Raw genomic sequence first — 22,453 nt, forward strand, 5'->3', positions numbered from 1 at the left:
GCCACCTGGCTCTGGTGGGCAGGCCCTTCCTCCTCACCTTCTTCCCCACGCCCCTTGCCAGCCTCATACCCAGTTGGCCCTGGAAAGAGATAAGAGATAAGAGGCTGGCTGGGGCCTGCTGCTCTGAGAAGCCGGTTATACCCACGGTGTGCCAGGACAGCATTCATGTTTATGTGCCTCGGTCCCCAGGAGGCCAAGGCCGGGGACCTCGTTTTCTCCTGCCGCTATAGCTCTTAATGCTGACCATTAGCTATGACCATTAGCTGCCGTGTTGACATCTCCTCCCAGTGTTTGGTATGGGGCTAGAGCCCATGCCTTCCCACCATAAGTGCTGATGTAATTGATTGATGGAGATTCCTCTTCCCCAAGTGCCTGCGGGGCTTCTGAGTGGGGCAGAAGGAGGAAGGCAGGAAATGTTGTCTGACTCCCTTAGGATCTGGGGTTTCGCTCCTCAGGAGCTTCTAGAGCCTGCTTTACAGGAAGGAATGGGTTGGAGTCATAGATGGCGTGAGGGGCAAAGGGGACAGTAAGACAGCCGCCACTCTCCATGACAATGGTATGGAACAGTGTGGGCCCCGTGTATAATAAGTGTATAATAAGGTCAAGCTGCTGGCCAAGGAAACGAGAGCAGCAGCCACAGTAGTGTGGCCTTCCTCTCCTTTCTCTGTGGTCCGTCCGTCCTGCCAAGTCAGTCCAGGGTGTCTGTTCTCTAGGCTAAGAGCCCTCCGTGCTCTGACTAGTATAGGCAGGTAGGCTAGAATGAGGGCCCAGCCCAGACTACCAAAGCTTCCAAGCTCTGCCTTATGTTTGGGCCCTAGCAGAAGAACCATGGTTAACACCACCTCCCAGGCTTGCTCTCTGGTCCCACAGGCCCTGCCAGAGGCCTAGGTGCTTGGCTAAAGAGACCCCTTTGTAAAGCCTGTCTTGTGTGTGGCCCGAATTGAGGCCAGGGTAGCCCTTGGCTTTGGAGGAAACAGCGGAAAGGAGCCACATACTTTGTGTTTCTCTAGACACCAGGGATTCCCACAGCATACATCCCAGAGTTGATCTTTTCTTACAGGACTCTGTCCTTGAATTAAGGGGACCCCTGGGAGGGAACGTGCTACATGAGAACAGGAGACTGGAGGAGCCCGGCTGAGCCTCCTGGGACAGGGATCCCCACTTTAGTTGGAGGCTGCTGGAACTCTGTATTTCCAGACTTCATGGCCTCAGCCTTCCTTACCCTCTGACAGGTGCCTCTCCCTGTTGCCTGAGAGCCCAAAGCTAGAGCAAGCCGGAAGGCCTGGTCCATTGAGGATTGACTGGGTATTTTTGCTGGCCAGCAGGGGGCACCCTACTGCATCTGCCCCGGTCCTTTTAGGGATCTGGGCCTATGGACAGACTTGGTCCTGTGCCTTCTGGCTCTAGATGGGGGAGGGGTAGCCTCCCCTCCCCACCCCCAGAGGTTCCTTAGCCGAGTTTGTTTTGCCAGGGTGACCTGTTTAATCATCTCATTTTCTGGTGGCCGTTTATTCCTCGTTTCCACGGTTACGGCCCCATTAAGGGGAGAAGCAATAAGGCAGAGAGTCAAACAGGTAATAAAAACATTAAAGCCCATGTGCACAGAGAGAGGACGGGATGGGGGGAGGGGGCTCAGCGAGGTGAGACGGCCCAGGGAGCAGCCAAGGTAGAGGCTGCCTGGCCTGGCCCTGTGCTCCGGAGGCCGCAGGAAGACTTTTCCTCAAGACTTCAGTGGTCTTCAGCTTAGTCCCCAGTCCTCAGTGCCCAGGCCACGGGCTGTGTGTTGGAGGTAAAGCCGGAAGGAGCAGAGCCAGAGAGAAAGTAACCAAAGCTCCCCAGGCCTGTCCCCAGAGAGTCGCATGACCTGTTCCAGGCCCCACCTCACCCTGGAAGGCTGGGGGGGGGGGCTAATTTCTGACATTGTTTTCAGCTCTAGAATTTTTTTTTTCTGCCAACTTTATCAGAAAGCATATTTGTGGTGAGTGCCGCTAACAGGGCCAGTCTGGTGAGTAAATATTCCTGGTGTGGACGGCCCCGTGACCTTGAAAGGAAGAGCGGAACAGTGGACGCTGAGAGCATTGGAAAGAGGAGGGCCAGGCGGACAGGAGCCCTTGGGCTAGCTAGGTGGGAGACCTTTCCTAACAAGGGGTCCCATGAAAGTGACAGGGTCAGGTTTGGACTCGGCAGACTCGGCAGAGGCCTACCTATCCCAAGTTCAAATACCAAACCACACCGTTGCCCTTGGTCGATGGCCCAGTCCTTGTGGTAACCATAGAAGAGTTGCTGGCCAGTTCACCCAAGAGCTCCCTTCCTCTAAGTGGATGCGGAAAAGCTACAACAAAAGCCAGCCTCTCGCCCAGCTGGTCTGGACCCAGAGCAAAGAACTGTGCTGGCCAGGGAAAAAGGCCAGGAAGTGTAAGGGTGGTGTCGGAGTGGCTGTGCTTGTGTGCCCGAGCAACCACTGTTGCCCTGGAGCCCAGGGACAATGCTCAGAGAGCAGGGAAGGCCAGGACCAGCCCTAAGGCCTCTCTGGATTATGGAGGGGGCTGTCTTCTTTTTTAAAATCTTCTCTACTCTGATCTCTTGCAAATGCACAGGGGCCTGTGTGTCTCTGATTATTAATTTCAACGTTGATTCTGACTGCAGAGGGGGAGAAAGGAGGTGTGGGAAATGGGGGAAACCCTTTGGCTGGGACTGAGCTTTGGGAACGGGCCTAGATGAGTTAATATTCCGATCAAACAATTAAAAATAGAAAACGCTCCCGCGGCACCAGCTGCTGAGGCTTTCGGCAACTGTCACCGGTGGGTTCGGGGGCGGGTGGCACGGGAGGGAGCCTCTCCTGGTGTGTCCACTGCTCTCTCAGGGTCTGAGTGGAGGCTGGGGCTCTGAGTCCCTCCAGCTCCCTTCAGGGCCTGGAGCGGGGCCTGTGCAGCTTCAGGGCTGCCCCTTCTCCCCTGCAGGGCCTGGGTAGTGTGGTGAAGTCATCGCCAGATGCCCTGGTAATTGTTTTAAGAATGCAACTTAAAATCAGATGAAAACTTATATCCCTGGGTGAGGAGTAATTTCCCATCTAATAGTGAATTAATGACAGGCGTATAGCAGGCGGCCTGGCCAGGAGGCATGTCCCTCTGATAAAGCTGAGGTCTCAGGCCCACCAGCTCTAGATCCGGGAGCGTCTACACCCCAGGCCAGGCCTCACTTCCCCTGTCCTCTTGGGATGTGCCATGGTCTGCTTGGGTAGAAGACACGTTCTGCATGTGTCTATGGAACCCGGCTGTCATACGGAACAGCTTTTAAGAACTCCAGCAGAGAGGCGGGGCCTTCTTCTTAGGCACACAAAAAAGGCCCCAAGTCATCCGTTTTACCAAGATGGGAACTTCGGGAGCACAGCCACACAGCCTTTGGGCAGAATATCCACCCTTCAGAACAACATGGCGGAGCATGTAAGGCCATCACCCACCCAAGCTTACCCAGGACTACAAAGACCAACATTCTACGACTCCCAGGTTCTACATCAACTAGGACAGTCGATCAACCTTGGTTGGAGGCTGTAGTGGAGGCTGCTCAATACAGTCCTCCCTCGGGGTCCTGGAGAAGCTAGGGAACCTCCGCAGCTAAATACTTCTTATGCAAGAGGGGTGACCTACAGTCGACTCCACCTGATCCCATTCGGCCCTGACCAAGGCTTGCTGTGTGGGCCACTGCATTCCCATAGGCATGGGTGTGTCCTCAAGCAGGTGTCTAGATGCCACCCGGACTGGACACATGGGGTTCCTGTCCTGACATTGTATTGAGCTCTGGAATGTTTTTCTGCCAGCTTTATCAGAAAGCCTATTTGTGGTGAGTGCCGCTAACAGGGCCAGTCTGGTGAGGTCTGAGGGGCTGGAAAAGGGTTTGTAGCTCCTCTATCACTGAGACCTCTCTCCCTGTGGATAGCAGATAGATGGGGCATCTTGGAGAGGACGTGCGTCACATGACCTCACGCGTCCTCTGAGTTTCTGCCCAGCACCTTCCTTCTGAGAGACCCCGAGAATGGACGTCACGCCTAACACTCATCTTTCTTAGCAAACGACAGGGGTCTGTGCGGCTCAGCCTGTTTCACGGGTGCTGGGGACGTAGCTTAGCTGTAGAGCCACTTGCTTAGAAAAGGTTCTAAACATGGTTCCATCTCTGGCACTGAAGAAAAAATAAAATAAAAACAAAATAAACAAACCCCAGAAGACACAGGTGGGGAAGCAGAAGACCCATGGTCACTGCCAGACTGTCCCTAAAAGCCAGGAGACAGACACAGTAGGGAGCTTCCTTGCCAGAGGGACGCAGGCTTCCCTAAGGACTGGTCCACATGGCAATGTTGAGGGGAAATTACAAAGCGTAGATCCCAGGGTGTTGACTGTGTTATTCAGCTTGTGTCCCTGAAGAGCTCTGGATCCCAGTTAAGTCCACTTTGTCCCCTCGAACTCCTCCTGGGCACACCCTGCAGTGTAGCAGCTGATGCAAGTGCCTGCTAAGGTTTACAGGAAAGCTTACTTTGCTGCAGGCCTTCATCCATCACAGTCCCCAAGAAAGGGACTCTCTGCATGTCCCCAGGGAGGGCTGCCAGGGTGGGACCCTGGTGAGATAGAGGTGAGCAGACCAGACGGAAGTACTTGTGGCAGCCATCTAGATGAGCTTTCTTCTCCTAGGAGACACGTCTTCAGGTTTATGTTTGTACAGTGTACTTCTGTGAAGGCCGAGGAGGAGGAGGAGGAGGAGGAGGAGGAGGAGGAGGAGGCTTCCCATGGCCCACTGAGAGACCGCTTTAGTCAGTTCAGGAGCAGCCCCCCAGTGCTAGAACTCACAGGGTTACCTCAGGAGCTATGGAGAGCAGAGTGGCTGCTTTGCACAAAGCTGTCTGATGGAGTGGGGCTCAGCCTGAACCCTGAGCTACGTTTGCCCCCTTTTTGCTTGTGTGGGTTTGAGAGAACCTGAGTGCTTTGCGGGATTTGACCATACTATGAATTAGGAGGTGGGGAGCATCGCAACGTTCTTAGGGAGACTGGAGGGTACTTGGGGCATAACCACCCTGGCACTACAGATACCTACCCTGCCCAAGAGGGGGATGATACAAAGCAGTGGGGATGAGGGCTCCCAAACAACCCAGAAAGGAGGGGTCTGAGAGGGAACCCAGCAGGAACCGCAGTCAGTGTGCTTGGATGTAGGTGGATAAAACAGATGTGCCATAGCCATTGATGCTCACGCTGGAACAGTGATGTTCAAGCCTTCCTTGACTGACTTTGTCTAGGCTCTGGGTAGAGGCAGCAGGTGGGATAGGCTGGAGCGCGGGCAATGGATGACCAGGCTCTTCCAAGCCAAGCGTGCCAGCTCCTGCCAGTGGGGTCATGACCCTCTTGATAAGAAGGGTCATCCTGGGACTCCTTGAAAGTCTGCAGATGACTGCAGAAGGAGCCCTCAGGAACCTGAGGCAGGGCTAAGAGCCCCTGAGAAGAAGCCTGGATGTTTTCAGTTTCCAGGTCCCTTGGGGGCCCAGGGGCAGATTGAGACAGGCTCCTTGCAGGGGAGGTGTTAACAAACAGCAGGTGATTAAACATGACAAGCGGTGACATTTCTGTTCAGGGTTCTCAGTCCCGGCAAAGCCAAGAATGAAGCTATAAACCCTGACATTTTGTGTTATGCACTGAGAGGATTTTAATAGACCTCGCTCCCTCTTCTCCAGTCCTCTTCTCTCCCTCTTCACCACCCCCTTCACACCCAGTATCCCACAGAGCACCCTTCTATTCCATTTTGCCTGGCTTCCAGGAGCCTTCTGGGCTGTCTGGGTCTCTACCTGCAGGTCCTGGCCAGATGCTGAGCCCCTCACCCCCACCCTCCCCACACCTTCTTGGCTTTGATCTTTCCTGTTGTCCCTCTGCAAAACCCCCTTGCCTCCCTCCACCGTCCACTTTCTCACCTCCTTTTTTTGGGTCCTGATCTCACAGCCTGTCCCTTAGCTGCGGCTGTCCCAGTTGTCAGGGACAGCAGGTGGCTGTCCTTGTGCTCTCTTTGTGCTCATAACATTTCCAGACAGACTTGAGAGCGGGTGCAGGGAGTTTGTGGGGCTTGGTATGGGCTCTCCCCCATCTTTCTTTTTTAATCTCCTTTTCTCCTTTTTGGGACAAGGACAAGGCAGAGGGAGAAAATTGCTCTACGATGCAAACAGTTGCTGGGCTTATTCAGAAAGGACTGACCGGCAACAGTTGTTCCTCTTACAGAGAAGTGCAGGAACAACTGGGGCCTTCTTTGTTCTCTGGGCAGAGTCCTGTGAAGGGCATTTGGAGGTGAGCCTGGGGCTAAAGAGGGCAAGACACTCAGTGTCAATTGAGTTCCCCCCCCCCCCNGGGAGTCCCCACCCCAGCAAGCAGGAAAGGTTCCTAGAGCTAGGCAGGGTCTGGTTAAGAAGTCGGGCCACACCCTGGGTCCTCCACTCTGCCCTAGTCAAAGCAAGAAGCTCTTAGCGGCCTGTGTTCATTTCAGTAAATATTTATTGGACAGACACTGTGCTGAACGGTAGTTCCGTCCCGTAGATCTCTTGGTCAAATGAGGTGGATGGAGGAGTTGTTACTGTAGAGGGCCTACAAACAGGAACAGGGGTCAGAGATGAGGACAAGAGGAAGGGATGATCTAGAGGACTTCTCACAAATGATATGGTCACTAGGGCCCCTGAAGGATGCCTAGGAGAAGGGAGGCAGGCCTAGGATTGAAGAAGGTACTTCTGAGCAGGGGTCAGGGCTCTGGAGGCCTGGTACTTCTGCCGCCTCATGGGTACGACCAGGCATGGAGGAGAATTGGAGCCGTGTCCTCCCACAGTAGATGTCTCTAGGACCCAGAACTTACTTTCTTATCTCCCCTTCCACCTCTGCCCAGCTGGGCCAGGCACGATGGTCTGGGTAAAGTGGGAATGAGGCTCACCCCAGTTCAGTGGACAGAGAGCAAGCAGCAAGAAGTGGGCAGATGCCCACAGACTGTGGCCGTGCAACCTCTTCAGCCTCTCTCCTTGGGGTGACGAGTCACAGGTAAGGCGATAAGAGAGACACAGGCCCATGTGGAAGCACAGGAACCAGGGGAGCCCGTGTCTCCTTCCTTGCCTGGTCACTCAGCAGCTCAGCTATCCTCCAGGAGCCCCTGATCCCATGCTGCTGCTTCATCTCTCAGTGGTTGGGAAGCGCACGTGTGTCCTTGTTAGCCTGCAGGCTTCCCAAGAGGCTTCAGAGGGCCTCAGGATCCTGAGGGCCAGGTTGAGCAGAGCCAATAGGGACTCAAGATGCATCTGAGAGACTCTGTGGGGGGGGGGGGGAGGGTTGTATGGATTAGAGGAGGACCAGAGGGGAGCAGACTGGGAGGGGGGGTCCCAAGATCCAGGCTCCAAGTTCAGCCACTCATCCATCAGGAGCTGGCCTCACATCCTGGTGGTTGACAGCCACAGTCACAGCCACCCCAGTAGCCAAGGGGGAGCTCTAGGGCCTGTTGCCTGGAAGGGTCTCACACAACCCACGGGGCACTTTTTCTTTACTGGTTTGCTTCTGCCCAGGAGCCGTGCCCAGGAGCCGTGCTGACACACTGTACCAACACATTGGTTCCCTAAAGGGGATCAGACTGGTTTGCTGTCCCAAGGAGAGCTGGGGGTAGACTTCGGACATCACTTACTCCTTTTCCCCATTCCACCCTGCCATTCTGACAGGCTTGCTTCAGGTCCGCCTTGATACTTCCTAGAGTCTAGCTGGAACTGTGGGGACCCTCTGAACTGTCATCACTTGACAACTTGGCTGGGGGGACATGGTGGAGAGAAGAGGGGAGAGGAGTCCTGGAGCCCAGACTTGGCCTACTGCCCCTGAAGGTCCAGAGCCAGGTTTTATTATAATCCCCACATCCTGTTGCAGATCCTTAATCAGCTGGATCCCAGGTTGGGCTGGACCCTGTGGTGTCACTCAGGGCTGTAGCATAGAAAACCTGAAGTGGAGTTTCAGGAGCTGGGGTTGGGGTTATGAGGATAAGGCAGGTGGCAGGAGGAGAAGGGAGCCAGAAGAGCCCAGAATGTGGACAGAGCCCAGACCCACCACCCACCAACCAGGCTGGGGGAGGAGGAGCAGCTGCTGCAAACTGGGAACCATGGCTATGGGGGGTGGGGGCAAGACACCGCTAGTCTGTGGGGGCTGCCGGGCTGCCTTGTGCCACGGAGACAGCTGGCCCTACAGTCGCTCTGGCAGTGGGCAACAGCCCTAGCCAGGAGCTGGTAGAGGGAACCCTGGATGATGTTGGTTCCAGCGTCTATATGGACAGGCTAAACCCCAAGAGTTGGAGTGTTCTTGCTCTGCCAAGAACTCCTTGGAGGGCAGAGAGGCCAGAGTTAGGAGTCTGGGCAGCCAGGGCCTGAAGCTCTGTAGAGAGGCAGCTGGTAAGGGAAGAACCCCGGCATAGACCATTTCTTTCCATAGAGTCAAACCTCCATGTCTATCTGACCTCTTAGTTCAGCCTAGCCCTGATGGCTCCGCATGAAACATGGGGACGATCTAGGGGACAGTGAGGACACCCCACCTGAACCCTCAGTTTACGGTGTCATGGTAGAAAGGATGAGAGGACATGCAGAAGGCAGCCATGGCTGGAGAATGGAAGCCAGAGTGGGCTGTCTGGCAGCGGGTGGGCAGACGGGTGTCTGTCCTGCCAGGGGCCCAGGCTGGCTCTGTAGACAGCCTCTTTTCTATATGGAAATGAAGAATTTAGGCTAATGGAGCTCAACCATCTCTAATTTTGCGATGGCAGGAGGATTTTGATTGAAAGTAATTAAGCAAGCTAGCTGTAAAATTAATTAAAGCAAAAGGGGGGGATTTTTTATTGGATTGGATAGCGATATAGCGTCTGTCAGGCGGGGGACGGATGGGGGTGACCTGAATCCTCTGCCCTCCCCCCTCCCACTCGGGACGTTTATGTCACTTTAATCTCCTTACAGCGGCTGCTGTGCATTTGTTTGAAATAATCAAGGAAATATGGTCAGAAATTGTCAGCTTTCAGATCTAATTTACCTGACGGCCCCTGCGCAAGCCAGCGAGGCCTGGGGAGTGAGCAGGCGTGAGCAGTGGGGGAGCCGAGTGGGCTTCAAACACACTGGGCTCCACAGCCCACACCCCGGGCCCAGGCACCCTCTAAGGGGGAGGGAGGGTACTCCTAGGTGGGGCGGGGCGGGGTAGGGAGGGGGCTAGGGCTCCTTTCTGGAACAGACACTCCCTCCCACCCACCTGCTGCCTCATCCCCACACTAACCAGCTTTAGGGTTTAGGGAATATAGGATTAAGGAGGGGTGATTGTAATTCCTTATTCCAGATGGCTGACAACTGCTAAACCCATCCACCAGGGCCATGGTTTTAAAAATACTCCTAAATTAGTCCCCTCGTGTCCTAAATTAGTCCCCTCGTGTCCCCCTCACTGTCGGTAAAGGCATTGAGGTAGCAGGGCGCAGAGATGGTGAGGAGGTGCTGCCATGTCACAAGCTGCCTCCCCACCTCTTCTGGGGCTATGCCTACGACCCAGGGTCTGTCTGTCCCAGGCCCTGATTCCTGGATAGTTCTTGCCCTACTTCCCTTCCACAGCACAGCCAGCCCCAAAGGACTGTGGGAACACAGTCCCAGCAACAGGAAGGCCCCTTCCACAGTCTCCTCGTTGTTAGTGGATAAACCAGGACAGAGCCCTTGTAGATCTGGGGTGCTAGACTTCCTGCCCTGTACCCTGTACCCCAGAAGCTCTGCTTAGAGCTGTTGGAGTTCTTGGAGGGGTGGAAGAATGTGTGACCTGTATTCTCCCAGTAGCAGGGAACCCCTGCTGGGTACATGGAGAGACTGAGGAACAGTTGGCTCCAAGGTTGTGGAAGGTCCCTTGCTCTGTCTGATCCTGGGCAGAGACTGCCCTTAGGCCTTGGCCTTGTAGTTCTGAAGTTTGGTGCAGATCTAAAACAGCCTCCATCTTGGAGGCTATTTTATTAGAGGCTATTCTCTAGGGTGGGAGGGCACATGGCATCCCTCCATCAGTAAGGAACTCCTTGTCCAGCTGAGACCCCGAGCCTGTGTCCCTGGGGGCAGACAGCAGGTTGAGGGTTCCAGAAACAGTTCCAGCTTGTCCACTGTAGTATGCACTCAGTAGAAGGGCACAGCTCTGGGGCAGGGTGACTCAGGATGTGTCCACCAGTGGTGAGGGAGTGTGAGCGCCTTACCAACCAATGGAGGGCAGCAGCTGGGGGCTGGGGGCCCATCACCTTGGCCCCCAAGCTCTGTCTGCTCCAGCCTCTGCTCTCCCCCTTATGAGTCACTGGGAGTGGGGAAGGGCTGGGGAACGAAGCCCCAGTGAGCTCTACCCAAAAAGAGGGAGAGGAAAGCTGTTGGCTTAGAACCTGACATCCAAGTGGCACTGAGGTCTTTGAAGCCCCACCATCCCCTTCTGCCTGTGCCCAGACACAGAGCCCTTGCCTTTTGGGTCCTTCAGCTTCCCTGGAGCCAGAGCTCGTGAGATACGAGGTTAGAAAGAGTCTGGCGTGCGTCCGCCTCGCCTCTTACCTGTGCAGATGGCTCACCACAGCTATGCCTGCTACACTTGACCTTTTGATGTGCAGGGACCAGCCCAGGGACCTGCAGCAGGGGCGGGGAGGGCCTCTGGCCTTAGGGTAGGATTTATTTCTGAGCTTAATGGTGCTCTGGAGCTGCTGATGGCAGGGACCCAGGTAGAGGAAGGCTCTTGGGGAAGGCCTAGTCAGGTTGGTGCTCTTAGGAGATGGGAAAGCATGGGAGGTGGGGTGGGGGTGGGGCTCTTTTTCTCAAGGAGGGGGGAGGGGCCTCTTTATGGTCTCCTGGAGTCCTGGAGACCACTCTCTGGCTGCGGGATGGTGATGCTGTACCGAAAATCTACTTTTAGGATCAATTCCGTGTGGTGAAGAGAGAACTTTGACTCTGCAGTGGCTCTCCTTGAAGGCAGTGGTGGGCAGTGTCAGACAGGCCGCAGGATAGGCTGTGGGCTCTGGGCTGGGAAGATCAGGGAATCGCCTGGGGTGGACACAGGAGTGGACAGGGGACAGGGGACAGGAAGTATGGAGAAGGGAATCAGGAGGGAGCTTAGGTTTAGAGGGCAGGCAGGGGCCGGCTCAGCAGGACTAGGATGCCTACTGGCTGGCCAGCTTGGATCCCAGCTTCCTCCTGACTGGCTGGCCCCTCAGGCTTTGAGGTGCTGGCCTCACCTCCTTAGCGCCTTTACCTGGCTGGGCTTGCTGCTCTTCCCTTCAGCCATAGATCTGAGCCTCTTGTGTGGAACTTGTGCTCAGCAGACAAGGCGAGGAGAAGGATGAGGAGGGGAGGCCCTGCTAGCTCAAGATGCTCTGGTTTTCGTGAGCTCCCTACAGATCTCGGGCACAAGGTCTTCACAGTGGGGGGTCTCCCTGAGCTAGCTTTCTGGGTACCTGCTTGCTTTAGGTGGAGTTTGGTACAAGTTAAGATAGGATAGCTGGGGGCTAGAGAGATGGCTCAGCGGTTAAGAGCACCGACTGCTCTTCCAAACGTCCTGAGTTCAAATCCCAGCAATCACATGGTGGCTCTCAACCATCCACAACAAGATCCGGCTCCTTCTTCTGGAGTGTCTGAAGACAGCTACAGTGTACTTTCATATAATTAATAAATAAATAAATGAACCTTAAAAAAAAAAAAAAAGATAGGATAGCTGGTCTCCTTCCCCCAGAACAGCCTAAGGAAGGCTCTCCCCGGCAGAGTCCTCATGCCTGCATTCAGGAGAGTTCTCCAGGTGGCATAGAGTAAGGAGGGTACCTGCCTGACTGGGTGAGAGTGGCAGGGGTCCAGTTCCAGGAATCATTAACTCCAGGGTCTCCTAGTGCCAGGTCCCTGCTGGAATTGGCTAGATATGACCAGGCATTGGGCTCCCGGAAGTGCCTGGGGCCAGGCGGGGGCCAGGCCACCAACCCTGCTGGCCTTACAAACGCCCCCTCCCTCCAGCTGCCTGCTGTCACACTTTCTTCTTTATACCCTTCGTGGTACACTGGACAGTCATCCTACCCAGTCTGGCCTCAGTTTCTCAAGTCTCCCTGGCTCAACCCCGGCCGGTCCTCCGTCCCCCCTGGCTTCTCATTTTGCTGCCAGCGCAGGGCACTGAAAAACTGCTGGCACTGCCAAAAACCCTGTGTGCGCTATGACTCCCCAAACATCCCTTTATTTTTATTGTTCTGTTAATTACTGTTTAAACTTTAATAAGTCACTTCGTCAGGAGGGGGGACCTGCCGTGAGCTTTTCTGTGCAAACACGGGCCGGGAGTGACTCGGGTGTAATATAACCCTTTATGCGATGTGGGGATGTTTAGATTGTAACAGAAACTTGTTATTTTAATGACAGTTGGGGGGATCTGAGCACAGAAAAGGAGGGGATCGGCGCTCCCCTCCATCCCCACCAAGGGCTTCGAGTGGCCAGGCCCTCTCTAGGGCAGCTCACTCTCTGCCACAGCAGAGGGTCCAGAGAGCAATGAGGCCCTGTTGGACAATCCACTGAGCAGCTACTGATGGAGCTGGGCAGGCAGACTTCTGGAGATGCCTTCAGAGAAAGCCTGGCTCTCTGGGGTGGGAGGGCCTGGGCAGGTGAGGCAAAAAGAGGAAGTCCAGGCTTCCACAGATTGGGTCTAGGAGACCATGGCGGTTGCTGGATCTCTGGGCAGAGGCTGACAGGGCCATGGGAGGTTGGACCCTGGACCCGCCTTCCTCCAAGGCTGCAGAGAAGGGGTCTCTCGCTCTGTCATTAGTGTTGAGCATTATAGAAGTGACACCATGTGCTCCTCTGTCCCAGCCGGTCATCCCTTAAGCACACTCTATTACAGATGTGGATGCTGGGACTCAGGACAGAGGAGACATGCTTGAAGTGTCAACTGTTAAAGAGGAGTAACGTATCTACTGTGGGTTGTTTTCTTTGGAAACTGCCAAAGTCCTGGTGCTGCATATTCCAGGAGGGTGGAGTAAGGCCTACTGTGCTATCTGAGACGGTCTCATTATCAGCCAGAGGGAGAACTCAGGCAGAACTCACCCTCAGACCCCTCCTTCCATCCTGAGCAGCTGGGAGGGGGTGTCAGGGTCACCCAGAATTCACTCCCTGCCATCTTCACGTGGCTTGCTTTCCTTCGTCTTCAAGGTCTAAAGTGAAGACAGCAGCTGCTGCTGCCTCAGTTTCCCCCACAGTCACTTCTGTCACATATCTGCCTCCAAAGTAGGGACCTCCCTACCCTAGGGAAGGCATTTTGTTCTAAGTCTGTGGGGATCCTGCTAAGACTCCAGGACACCTTAGAACAGATTTCCCTGCTTGCTTTCTTCCATCTGACTGTCTGTCCATGTGTGCGCGCAGCCAGCCTTGGCTGCATCATTGTCTCTGGAACAGTAGAAATGAAGGAGTCTCATGCTCACCGTCAAGGGCCTGCTCCTGACTGGTGTCCATGAAGGGGCTTCTGGGAAAGGGAACAGTAATGGAGGCAAGACTGGCAGGGTCCAGCCCAGCTAAGGAGGAGTCTGCACACTGGCTCACTGGTCTAGCTCTGACTGCCTCTCATGGAAGGCACCGCAGGGGGTGGGGGTGGGGGTGGGAGACTTGGGGGTTGGGGGGAGGGACTGGCTCTCCCATGCTCCCCACCTCCTGCCAGGCAGGGCAGAGGCAGAGGCAGAGGTTCAGGTCCTGATGCCCTCAGGCTAACTGGACAGCCCCCAGATGGTGGCCGCAGTGTGGACCACGAATCGCTGAGGTTTTCCTTTTCCGAGCAGCGCGTTTCCCTAAATTGTCTTTGACTGCGTGCATGGGTAATGAAAGTTTATGCCCTTGTTAGAAGGACAGGCGGCCAGTTCCAGTTAGAACTGGGGTTGTCTCCCTGCCAGTCCTCTCAGCCCCCTCCCCAACAGGGGAGAGAGAAAGAGACAGAGAGACAGAGACAGACAGACAGACAGACACACACATAGAGAAAGGTGGTGTGTGTGTGTGTGTGTGTGTGTGTGTGTGTTTGCACACACTCACAAGAACAGCCCTTCCTTCCCCAGTGAATAAGAAGGGCTGTTAGGGGAAGGGAGAGGGGACGAAAAAAAAAAAAAAAAGAAAAAAATTTCCATATTTGTGTAAGTTGCTTTAAAAGCATTTTATCATGTCATAAAAAAGGGAAAGTACTCTGAGAAATTGATCCTCTCTGCCAGCCCATTGGACAGAAGGACGTTGGGATGTTAATGGCCATCCTGCTCCAGGGTGCCTTATTAAAAAATTTATACATAAATGCTTAAAATTGCATAAATTATTTAAAAAAAACCAACAAAGTAAGCAATTTGAATTCCCTCCTTTCCACCCCTTCACTCGGTCCCCTCCCCATCCCTCCTCAGGGCCTTCCTGGTCCCCAGGCTCCTGTCCCTTCCTTGGGGTGTTCCCTTATTTTCTCCACTTCCCGCCACACCCCAGACACAGTCTGCCCTGTCTTCCTTAGGGGCTTCCCTGCCCCACCACAAATTAATGAAACAGCCAGCCCACCACCACCAAACACTCACATGCACACGCGCTAATAAAAACACCACTAATAATGCCCCAAATCTCGAAATTAAATATTAAGGCCAAAGGAGGCGGACGTGGAGTGGGGCCGCCGCCGCCACCGTCGCTGAAGTTGGAGCTGATGAGTGTGTCTCTCGCAGGCGTGGAATGTCACCCACACATCCTGGAGACCGGAGTGGGGAGTTTTATGATGGTTTTTCATTGATTTGTTTCCCCAGCGCAGCTGCCGACCTCTATTGAGGGACAAACATAATCAGCACTGACGCAAATTAGATGGTTATTCGTTTTGAAAATTGACAGAAAAACAATAAAAAAGATGAAATGCTCCCAAATCAATAGATATAATGAAATTCAAATAATCCGAGAGATGAGGTCTCCATGGCAACTGATAATGTGGAAAAGAAAACAATTTAATAAAGGACAGACACACTTTGAAAACAGATTGGGCCCGGGGAGGGGGGCGGGCTGGCGGGCGGAGGGCTGGAGTGCGGGCGAGTGAAGGATCACTGTCCGTCCCAAGGACACCCGCCATAATTAAGCGAAGCTTTCGGCCCCAGAAAGTGCAGATTCAGGTTTTAATACACAAAATTATTTCAGGAGCAGTGAATCGGAAAGTCGTTTGTAATGACCTTCCAGAGAGCCCGGGCGCAGGGCATGTTGGAGGCTGGGCGGCCAGGCCGGCTGAGTTATGGCATATTTGTGTTTTTATAGTGCAGAGGGGAGGGGGTGGTGGTGGGGAGGGGGGGGAGAAGGTTAAACAGTATTTACAGCTCAGTTGTTTTCAGAGAGGAAAGAGAAATAGAGTTCATGGAGAGATGCAGCGGGCAGGAGGCAGGCGGGTGAGCCAGGGAGGCCTCCGATCCGATCTGCGGGGAGGGGAGGTGGGGCCAGCAGGTCTCCCCCTTAGGACGCCTGACCCACGTCTGTCTCCCAACTGTACAGGGTACTCAGAGCTGCCACCCTGCTCCAGTTCCCGGTATGGCTCAGCTGGTAGTGTCGGGGCCTCCCTGGGGACGGATGGCAGCCTATCTATGGCCGGGCTTTGGACCCCACAACTGTGCCTACTCAGTAAACGGGTGGGGCTTTGCTGCAGCTGCTACCAGGAGGCCGCCCTGCTGAGTCTCATATTCTTCTGACTCTGCACAGCACCATTCATTTAGGAGACTCTTTCCTTCTGGAGCCCGGTGCTGGGACTCAGTGGGTAAGGACCCAGTCGAGCACCTGAGGACCACATAGCCTTCCTTCTCTTTGGCTCTGCCCCCCCAACCTCCCTCTTACAAGTACCTGCCTTGAGCTCAGTTTCATCACGTTTGAAGACCTGAGGGCCACAGAGAGGAAAGGGACCAAGTAGATCCTTTCTACAGTCTTCCGGAGCCACCTGCTTGCAGCAGGGTAGTTCAGGAATTAAGAAGCCACCTCTGGGAAGGCCTGGCATCTCTTTTTCATGCTGCCTCCCCCCTGAACTGTGTTGTGTTCTATTATCATGACCTCAGAGCACTCTCGCCTGGGCCACTCTGTGGGCCCACACGTGCACATAATGTAAATACACAACCATAGAGACATGCAGACATATACATGTGAACATGTGGTGTGTGTGTGTGTGTGTGTGTGTGTGTGTGTGTGTGTGTGTGTGTGCATGGCGCGCAGCCATGCGCACACACACGAATACAAGTAGGCAGGCACAAGTGTGTGTTTGCTCAGTGTGTGTTTTAAATCTCCCCTGGGTGGTAACTCTCTTTTTTCTCCCCTTCCTGTTTGGCTGTGACCTGGGGGAGATTGATAGCCAGCCTGTGCGGTGGATGCTAACAGTTGCCCTGATTTATAGAGTTACTTACGCTAAGTGAGGCCACTTAGACGCGTCTGGATAGTAAACCTTTTAACTGAACTAAACGGAAAAAAAAAAACATAATAAATAAATAAACAAAGGGGGGCAAGCTAGGGCCCGGTGACCAAGCCCCGCCCATGCCCCGGCATGGATCTGTTGAGAGCCAAAAACCCTAGGGTAGCCGCAACCATGCCTTCCTCCCACGAACACTCTGAAGCCCTTGTGCTCCCAGCCAAGGTTGGAATCAGGCCCAAGAAGTGATGTCCCTCTTTTAGGGTACAGTTTCTGGCCAGGAGAGCTAGAGAAGGGGAGGAAGGCTGAGCAGTGGGAGAGGGAGGAAAGGAGGGGTTCCCCATCCAGCACCCCTTCCTTGCCTACATGCTCTCATGTTACAGCTGTGTGTTTTGCCCACAGTGATGGCTCTTGTAATTACTTTGGAGATTTGTTCCAACATCTGTACCACGCAAGCCACTGCGTAGGAGCCAGGATAGTGCGGGAAGTCAACAGCCTGCCTTATTTTCACAACATAGCCTCCCGTTCCAACCCAGGTGCTGGCCCGGAGACAGTGCTCTGAAGCCGTGTCGAGACAAAGGCACACAGCTATCAAACCGGGGCTTGTAGTCTGTGAAGTGTAAGCTCCTCGTGGGTAGCCGGGGCAGAAACCCTAACAGCACACCACCTCCGAGACCCTGGGACAGCTGGTTGGGAGGCCGTGGGAGGCGTGTGTGAGACTTAAACCTCTGTGGCCTTGGACATCTGAGCCTGGTGGGAGTTGTGCTCTAGTGCTGACTGGGTGACAGAAAGCAATTACAGGCTCATTGCTTCTGCTCATCTGGAAATGGGGACAGCACAAGTGACAGAGTGGGATAGGAGGGACTAGCCAAGGGAACCACCAAGGTATGTGCCCAGGCATATTCCCCTGCACAGACGAGGCCCCGTGGGGTGTCACTGGCTGTGTGACACTGTGGGCTAGGAAAGTCACCACCGGAGCCACCCAGCAGTGCCTGTGGCCTCGGAGCTTCTGGCCAAAGGCAGGCAAGGCCCCACGCACCCCCACCCCAGGGGACTGGCTGTTGGCCCCTGCCTCCCCACCTCCTGATATACAGCGGGCATTAGGCCGCCCAAAGGGGATACTGCATCCTTAGGAAGAAATATGTCCTCATTTTTCTTAAACACCGTTTCCACTGAGTGAAATGTTTAGAAGGGACGCGCAGGGAGAACTTTATTTCCTACCAGGGAGTTCAGAGCCACCAAGCAGAGACCATAAAGCACGGGAGCCCAGTGGCTGACAGGCAGCCTGGCCACGAAATACGTTACTCATGGGGGCGGAGGTAGGGGGCTGCCAGGCCTGCCCAGCCCCATGGGACTGTCCCCAGTCTGACAGGATCAGCAACTCTGAGGCCGGGGCTATAAGTCGGTGGGCATCAAGACTCTCCTATTGTGCTTGTCTGAGAGAGGGGGGTCTGGCTGGGCCAGGTGAGCAGCTAGCAGCTCCTCCAGCTCCCCCGGGTCTTGTCTTCATGGTCAGGGAGGCTAGGGGACATGGGCCCAGGTGCAGCCCTCTGAGCCCCCCTTTCTCACCCAAGCTGGCAGGAGCTCTGGCCTTCCCAGCCTTCAGAGGGAGTGGAGAGATTCATGCCATATCGGGCCCTTCTCCCGAGGCACTCCCTTCATTCGATTTCTGAAGCTGGCTGATTTGAATATTTATAAATATCAGTAAATTATTTATTGTAGCAATCTGCTGCACCATTTTACCCATCGCAGTTAACACTTTAGGGGGCTCCGAGTTATGGGGACAGGAAGTGAGGTTGAAGAGGAAATGGGACGGGGGACGAGAGACACTCCTGTCGGGAAGCCGGGGATGTTTCGAGCCCAGCCTCAGTGGCTCTTGTCAGAGTGTCCTCATGCTCTGGGAGGTCTGGGATCAGCTTCCTTCTCTGACAGATGGGATTATTATGGTGCCTGCTCAGCCATCCTTAGGAACGTTCAGTGAGTCCCTGCTGGACCCCGGGCAGGCCTGCCTCTCTTGATGGGACTGTGCTTTTCACTTGGATGGCCCGCTGGGGGCTTAGTGAGTTCCAAGGCTCATCAGGAGAATTAGGACCCAGGGAGCTAAGCGGTGGCTGAAGAGGAGGCCGGAAAGGATGGCCTTAGCCTCCTGTCCATCCTTGCCTCCTCCTTTCCTGGGTCAGACGGGCTTTCCCTGTCTTACAGTCTTGCTTGGCAGGTGACACCACGCCCACCTGTTGCCTGTCTCAAGACTTAGCACCCTTCCCAGCCCTTGCTTCCCAGACCCTGCTGGCACAGACAGACCCCCATCTTGCGCTTCTACAGTGCTTTTCCAGGACCAGGCTCGCCGTGGGCAGGACCAGGCCACGTGCTCAGGACTCTGACCCGAGACTCCAACCTATACAGTGCACTTCCTAGTGTTTATTCTGCTGATGCAGAGCTGCTGGGGTCAGAAGTGGGCTCCCAGGGATGGAGGACACTCTTCCAGGTCCACCTCTGCCTACCTCCACCATCACCCCCAAGTCTGCCTGTCTTTGGGCGAGCAGAGCGGGAGCGCCCCCCCCCATGCTTCCCAACCTCCAGCCCAAGCTTGCCTCCTGGGCAGTATTGTTCCCAGAGGAAATGTCCAGTGTAAATAGAGCAGCGGGCAGGCTGGTGGCGGGAAGGAGATGAAAGGGGCAGTGACAGGGCCGGGGACGGATGGCTTCCTTCCATTGAGGCCTGGCCATGGCGTTTACATTTCAGGGAAGAAAGTCAGAGGAGTGTTTACATGGACAGGAGTCTGGGGTCAGACCAGTGGAGGGGAGTGTGTGTTAATCTGTAGGTCCCAAGGCCCTATGGAAGGGCTGGTTGAAGGTTCGTGGGGACTGGAAGGCAGGCAAGCAGCTCAGCTTTCAACCTCATACGGGAGCCCCCTCCTGCCACCCCAGGCTCATGGGCACACACGGGCACTTGTGACTGTAAGCCTGGCTTTTTTGCCTGTGCCTCTCTGTCCCTGTGTCCTGAGCCCAGACACCTCCTACCTCTCCACCTCCACGCTTGGGACCATCAGTAGAGTCAGGGGGAGGGCAACATCTGGAAGGCAGGTGGTCTGGGGCAGAGCAGCAGCTGGAGGGCAGGTGCAGAGGGAGTTGGCTGGAGCAAAGGGGCCTGGGGCAGGGGGTGGGCCCTGGGTGCACAGCTGCATCGCAGCTGGTGGGGGCCCAGGCAGAGACTCGGCATGAAGCCGAGATGAAGAGGGGGTGGGTTGTGCCGGGTGGGCCGAAGTTCAGGGAGGCTCCAGGATGGGTGGGGACCAGAGGAGGGGGGTGTTACCCGCAGCAAGTGCAACCCTGAGAGCTTGTGCTTCCCTCTTCCTTGGGATAAATATTTATAGATTCATTTGCCGTCTGCCATACACACTTGGCTGCTTACCTTCTGGTAAAAATAGTGCAGGCTCCTCCACTCCTGCCTGCTTCTTCCCATCTAAGACAGGGACAAAGGAGCCCAGGTGAGGCCTGCTACCCTGCTGGAAGTCATGCGGTATCAGAGCCCGCCCGACGGTCTGCCCAGAGGCCTATCACTGAGTTTCAAGATGGACCCACATGTGGGAGCACAGGGATTTGTGTGGACAGCACAGGTCTGGCACTGTGGACAGACATGACTAGAGTGGGCATTGGCTTGATCAGGGACCACAGGCCCTAAAACCATGACCTCCGAGAACAGGTCTGAGCAGACCTTTCTGTAGCACCAGACTAGGCTGGCATTACCCAGTCCCTTCTGGGCCAGGAAGAGCCTTACATATCAGCCGCTGTGACAAGGCAAGGATCCGGGGCCACTGGGCACTGTATATTTGAAGGAGTGGTCCATCTGCATACACAAGTCACAGCAATTATGTTTGTGTAGCACAAGGCCTCTATAGCCACAGGTGGGCTCTCAGGGTATGCGTTTCCATGTATTTGACCATCGTGGCTCACGGCCTCTGAACAGAGCCCCTCACATAGCCTTCTAACCCATATGGGACATGTCAACTTCCCTGGCAGGAACTGCAGAAAGTAGATGGCGGGGCGGTGGGGGATCCCTATATGGAAAGGTGTTATGAGCAGAGACCTTCCATATGGCCACTACCTGGGTCTGGCCATACTGCAAGGTCTGGCACACAGTAGGACCTCACTAATTGGATGACTGGACAGCTGACAGATTGTTGTATGGGGTTACAGTGTGTATGTGTGTCTGCCCTTGTTAGTCTTCCTAACCAGTGTGCCCCTGAGACCCTAGGCAGCCTAAAGAGGGCATAGGGCAGGCTAAGCAGTGTCTGTGTGTGTGTATGTGTATATTTGTGTGTCTGTCTGTGTGTGTGTATGTGTATATTTGTGTGTCTGTGTGTGTCTATCTGTGTGTGTATATATGTGTATATTTGTGTGTCTGTGTGCTTGTGTGTGTATGTGTATATTTGTATGTCTGTGTGTGTGTCTGACTGTGTGTCTGTGTGTGTTTATGTGTGTATGTATATATTTGCGTGTGTGTATATGTGTATATTTGTGTGTCTGTGTATGTGTCTATCTGTGTGTCTATGTGTATGTGTCTGTGTGTGTGTGTGTATATTTGTGTGTGTGTGTATGTCTGTGTGTGTGTGTTAGCTTCCGGCTTTTCAGTGGCTGTCTCCAGAGATTAAGCACAGGATCTGTAGCTTCAACTGTCCTCACTGTACCAACTTGTCCTCAGTGAGGACGCTCTGGGTTAGGAAGTAGGGCCTCTGAGTTTGGGTAGCCCTGACTGAGGTTTGTGGAAAGGAAACAGCCGTAGGAAATGGCCAGACTTGATGTGGAGGTGGGGATGAGGAAAGCAGAGAAGACCGATGGGGAAGGTAGGCCTTAGAGAGGTCCTGAATGGCCAAGGGGAAGAGCCCTGCAGTCCAGCGAGCAGTAGGAACTAGGGACAGGGGACAGAGTCAGGGACCCAGCCTGGCAGAAGTGCTGCCAGAGAACAAGGTGCTCAGGTGGGAAAGGTGCCAGCCATGAGCTGCTGGGAGCTTCGGTAAGGCTGGAGGTTGGCACAGGCTGGAAACTGGCTGCGGCTGACTCTTCCCCGGGGACCTGTGGTGAGGTGGAACATTCAGAACAGAGCCAGGCTGCCAGCAGGGCAGTGCTGACACTTGTCAGCCTTACCTCGACCAGACAGACCCCTTCCCTTCCTGTACCTTCACTTCCTGTGTGAACGGACATGTCACCTCACAGAGGGGCTGGTTCAGGCCAGGCAAGCCTAGGAAATTCTTTCAGGAATCGGGTGCTGGAATTCTTGTCTCGAAGAGTGGTTCATTCCTTTATCGTGAACCACCTAGCTCATGGTGGGTGCTGTATCAGGCTCTGGTAGAGCGACGGCTGGGTCCAGCCTGCAGCGCCCTGGCTAATACGGGAGATAAGCGCAGGCCAGGTGGTCTCAGGGCAGTGTCGATCAAGGGGGTGCTGGAGAGCTACTTGGGGGTGGCCGTGCTTGGTTTGTAGGCCTCTCACCTCCCCGTCCCCCTCCATCCCTGCAGCTGAAAGCACGCGGTGCACCGACCCACCTGCAGGGAAGCCTCCAATGGCAGCCAAGCGCAAAGGTGGCCTGAAGCTCAACGCCATCTGTGCCAAGCTCAGCCGACAGGTGGTCGTGGAGAAGGGAGCAGAGGCCGGCTCCCAAGCCGAAGGTAGCCCGCTACGTCCCCGGGACAAAGAGCGCAGTGGCCCCGAGTCTGGGGCGACCCGGGCTCCCCGAAGTGAAGAAGACAAGAGGCGGGCAGTGATCGAGAAATGGGTCAATGGAGAATACTGTGAGGAGCCCGCACCCACCCCAGTGTTGGGGCGTATTGCCCGTGATCAGGAGCTGCCCCCAGAGGGGGTCTACATGGTCCAGCCACAGGGCTGCAGTGACGAAGAAGACCATGCAGAAGAGCCCTCAAAGGATAACAGTGCCCTGGAGAAGGAGTCAGATGGTACGGCTTCAAAAGATGACAGCGGCCCCAGCGCCAGGCAGGCTTCAGGTACGTCTCTGGCCATGGGGGCGGAAGAACGGAGGCTGGAAAGGGG

General features: G+C 54.9%; 1 protein-coding gene across 5 annotated transcripts in view; it reads left to right on the top strand.

Annotated features, from left to right (window-relative positions):
* Casz1 (castor zinc finger 1) overlaps positions 1-22,453 on the top strand; it is a 150,068-nt gene that overhangs the window by 102,902 nt on the left and 24,713 nt on the right. For all 5 annotated transcript variants that reach the window (XM_021199989.1, XM_029539898.1, XM_029539899.1 and 2 more), the window contains one exon: positions 21,925-22,407. In XM_021199989.1, the coding sequence (XP_021055648.1) occupies positions 21,925-22,407 (483 nt within the window). The remainder of the gene's footprint in view (positions 1-21,924; positions 22,408-22,453) is intronic.

This window comes from Mus pahari, chromosome 6, assembly GCF_900095145.1.
Source record: "Mus pahari chromosome 6, PAHARI_EIJ_v1.1, whole genome shotgun sequence".
NCBI lineage: Eukaryota > Metazoa > Chordata > Mammalia > Rodentia > Muridae > Mus > Mus pahari.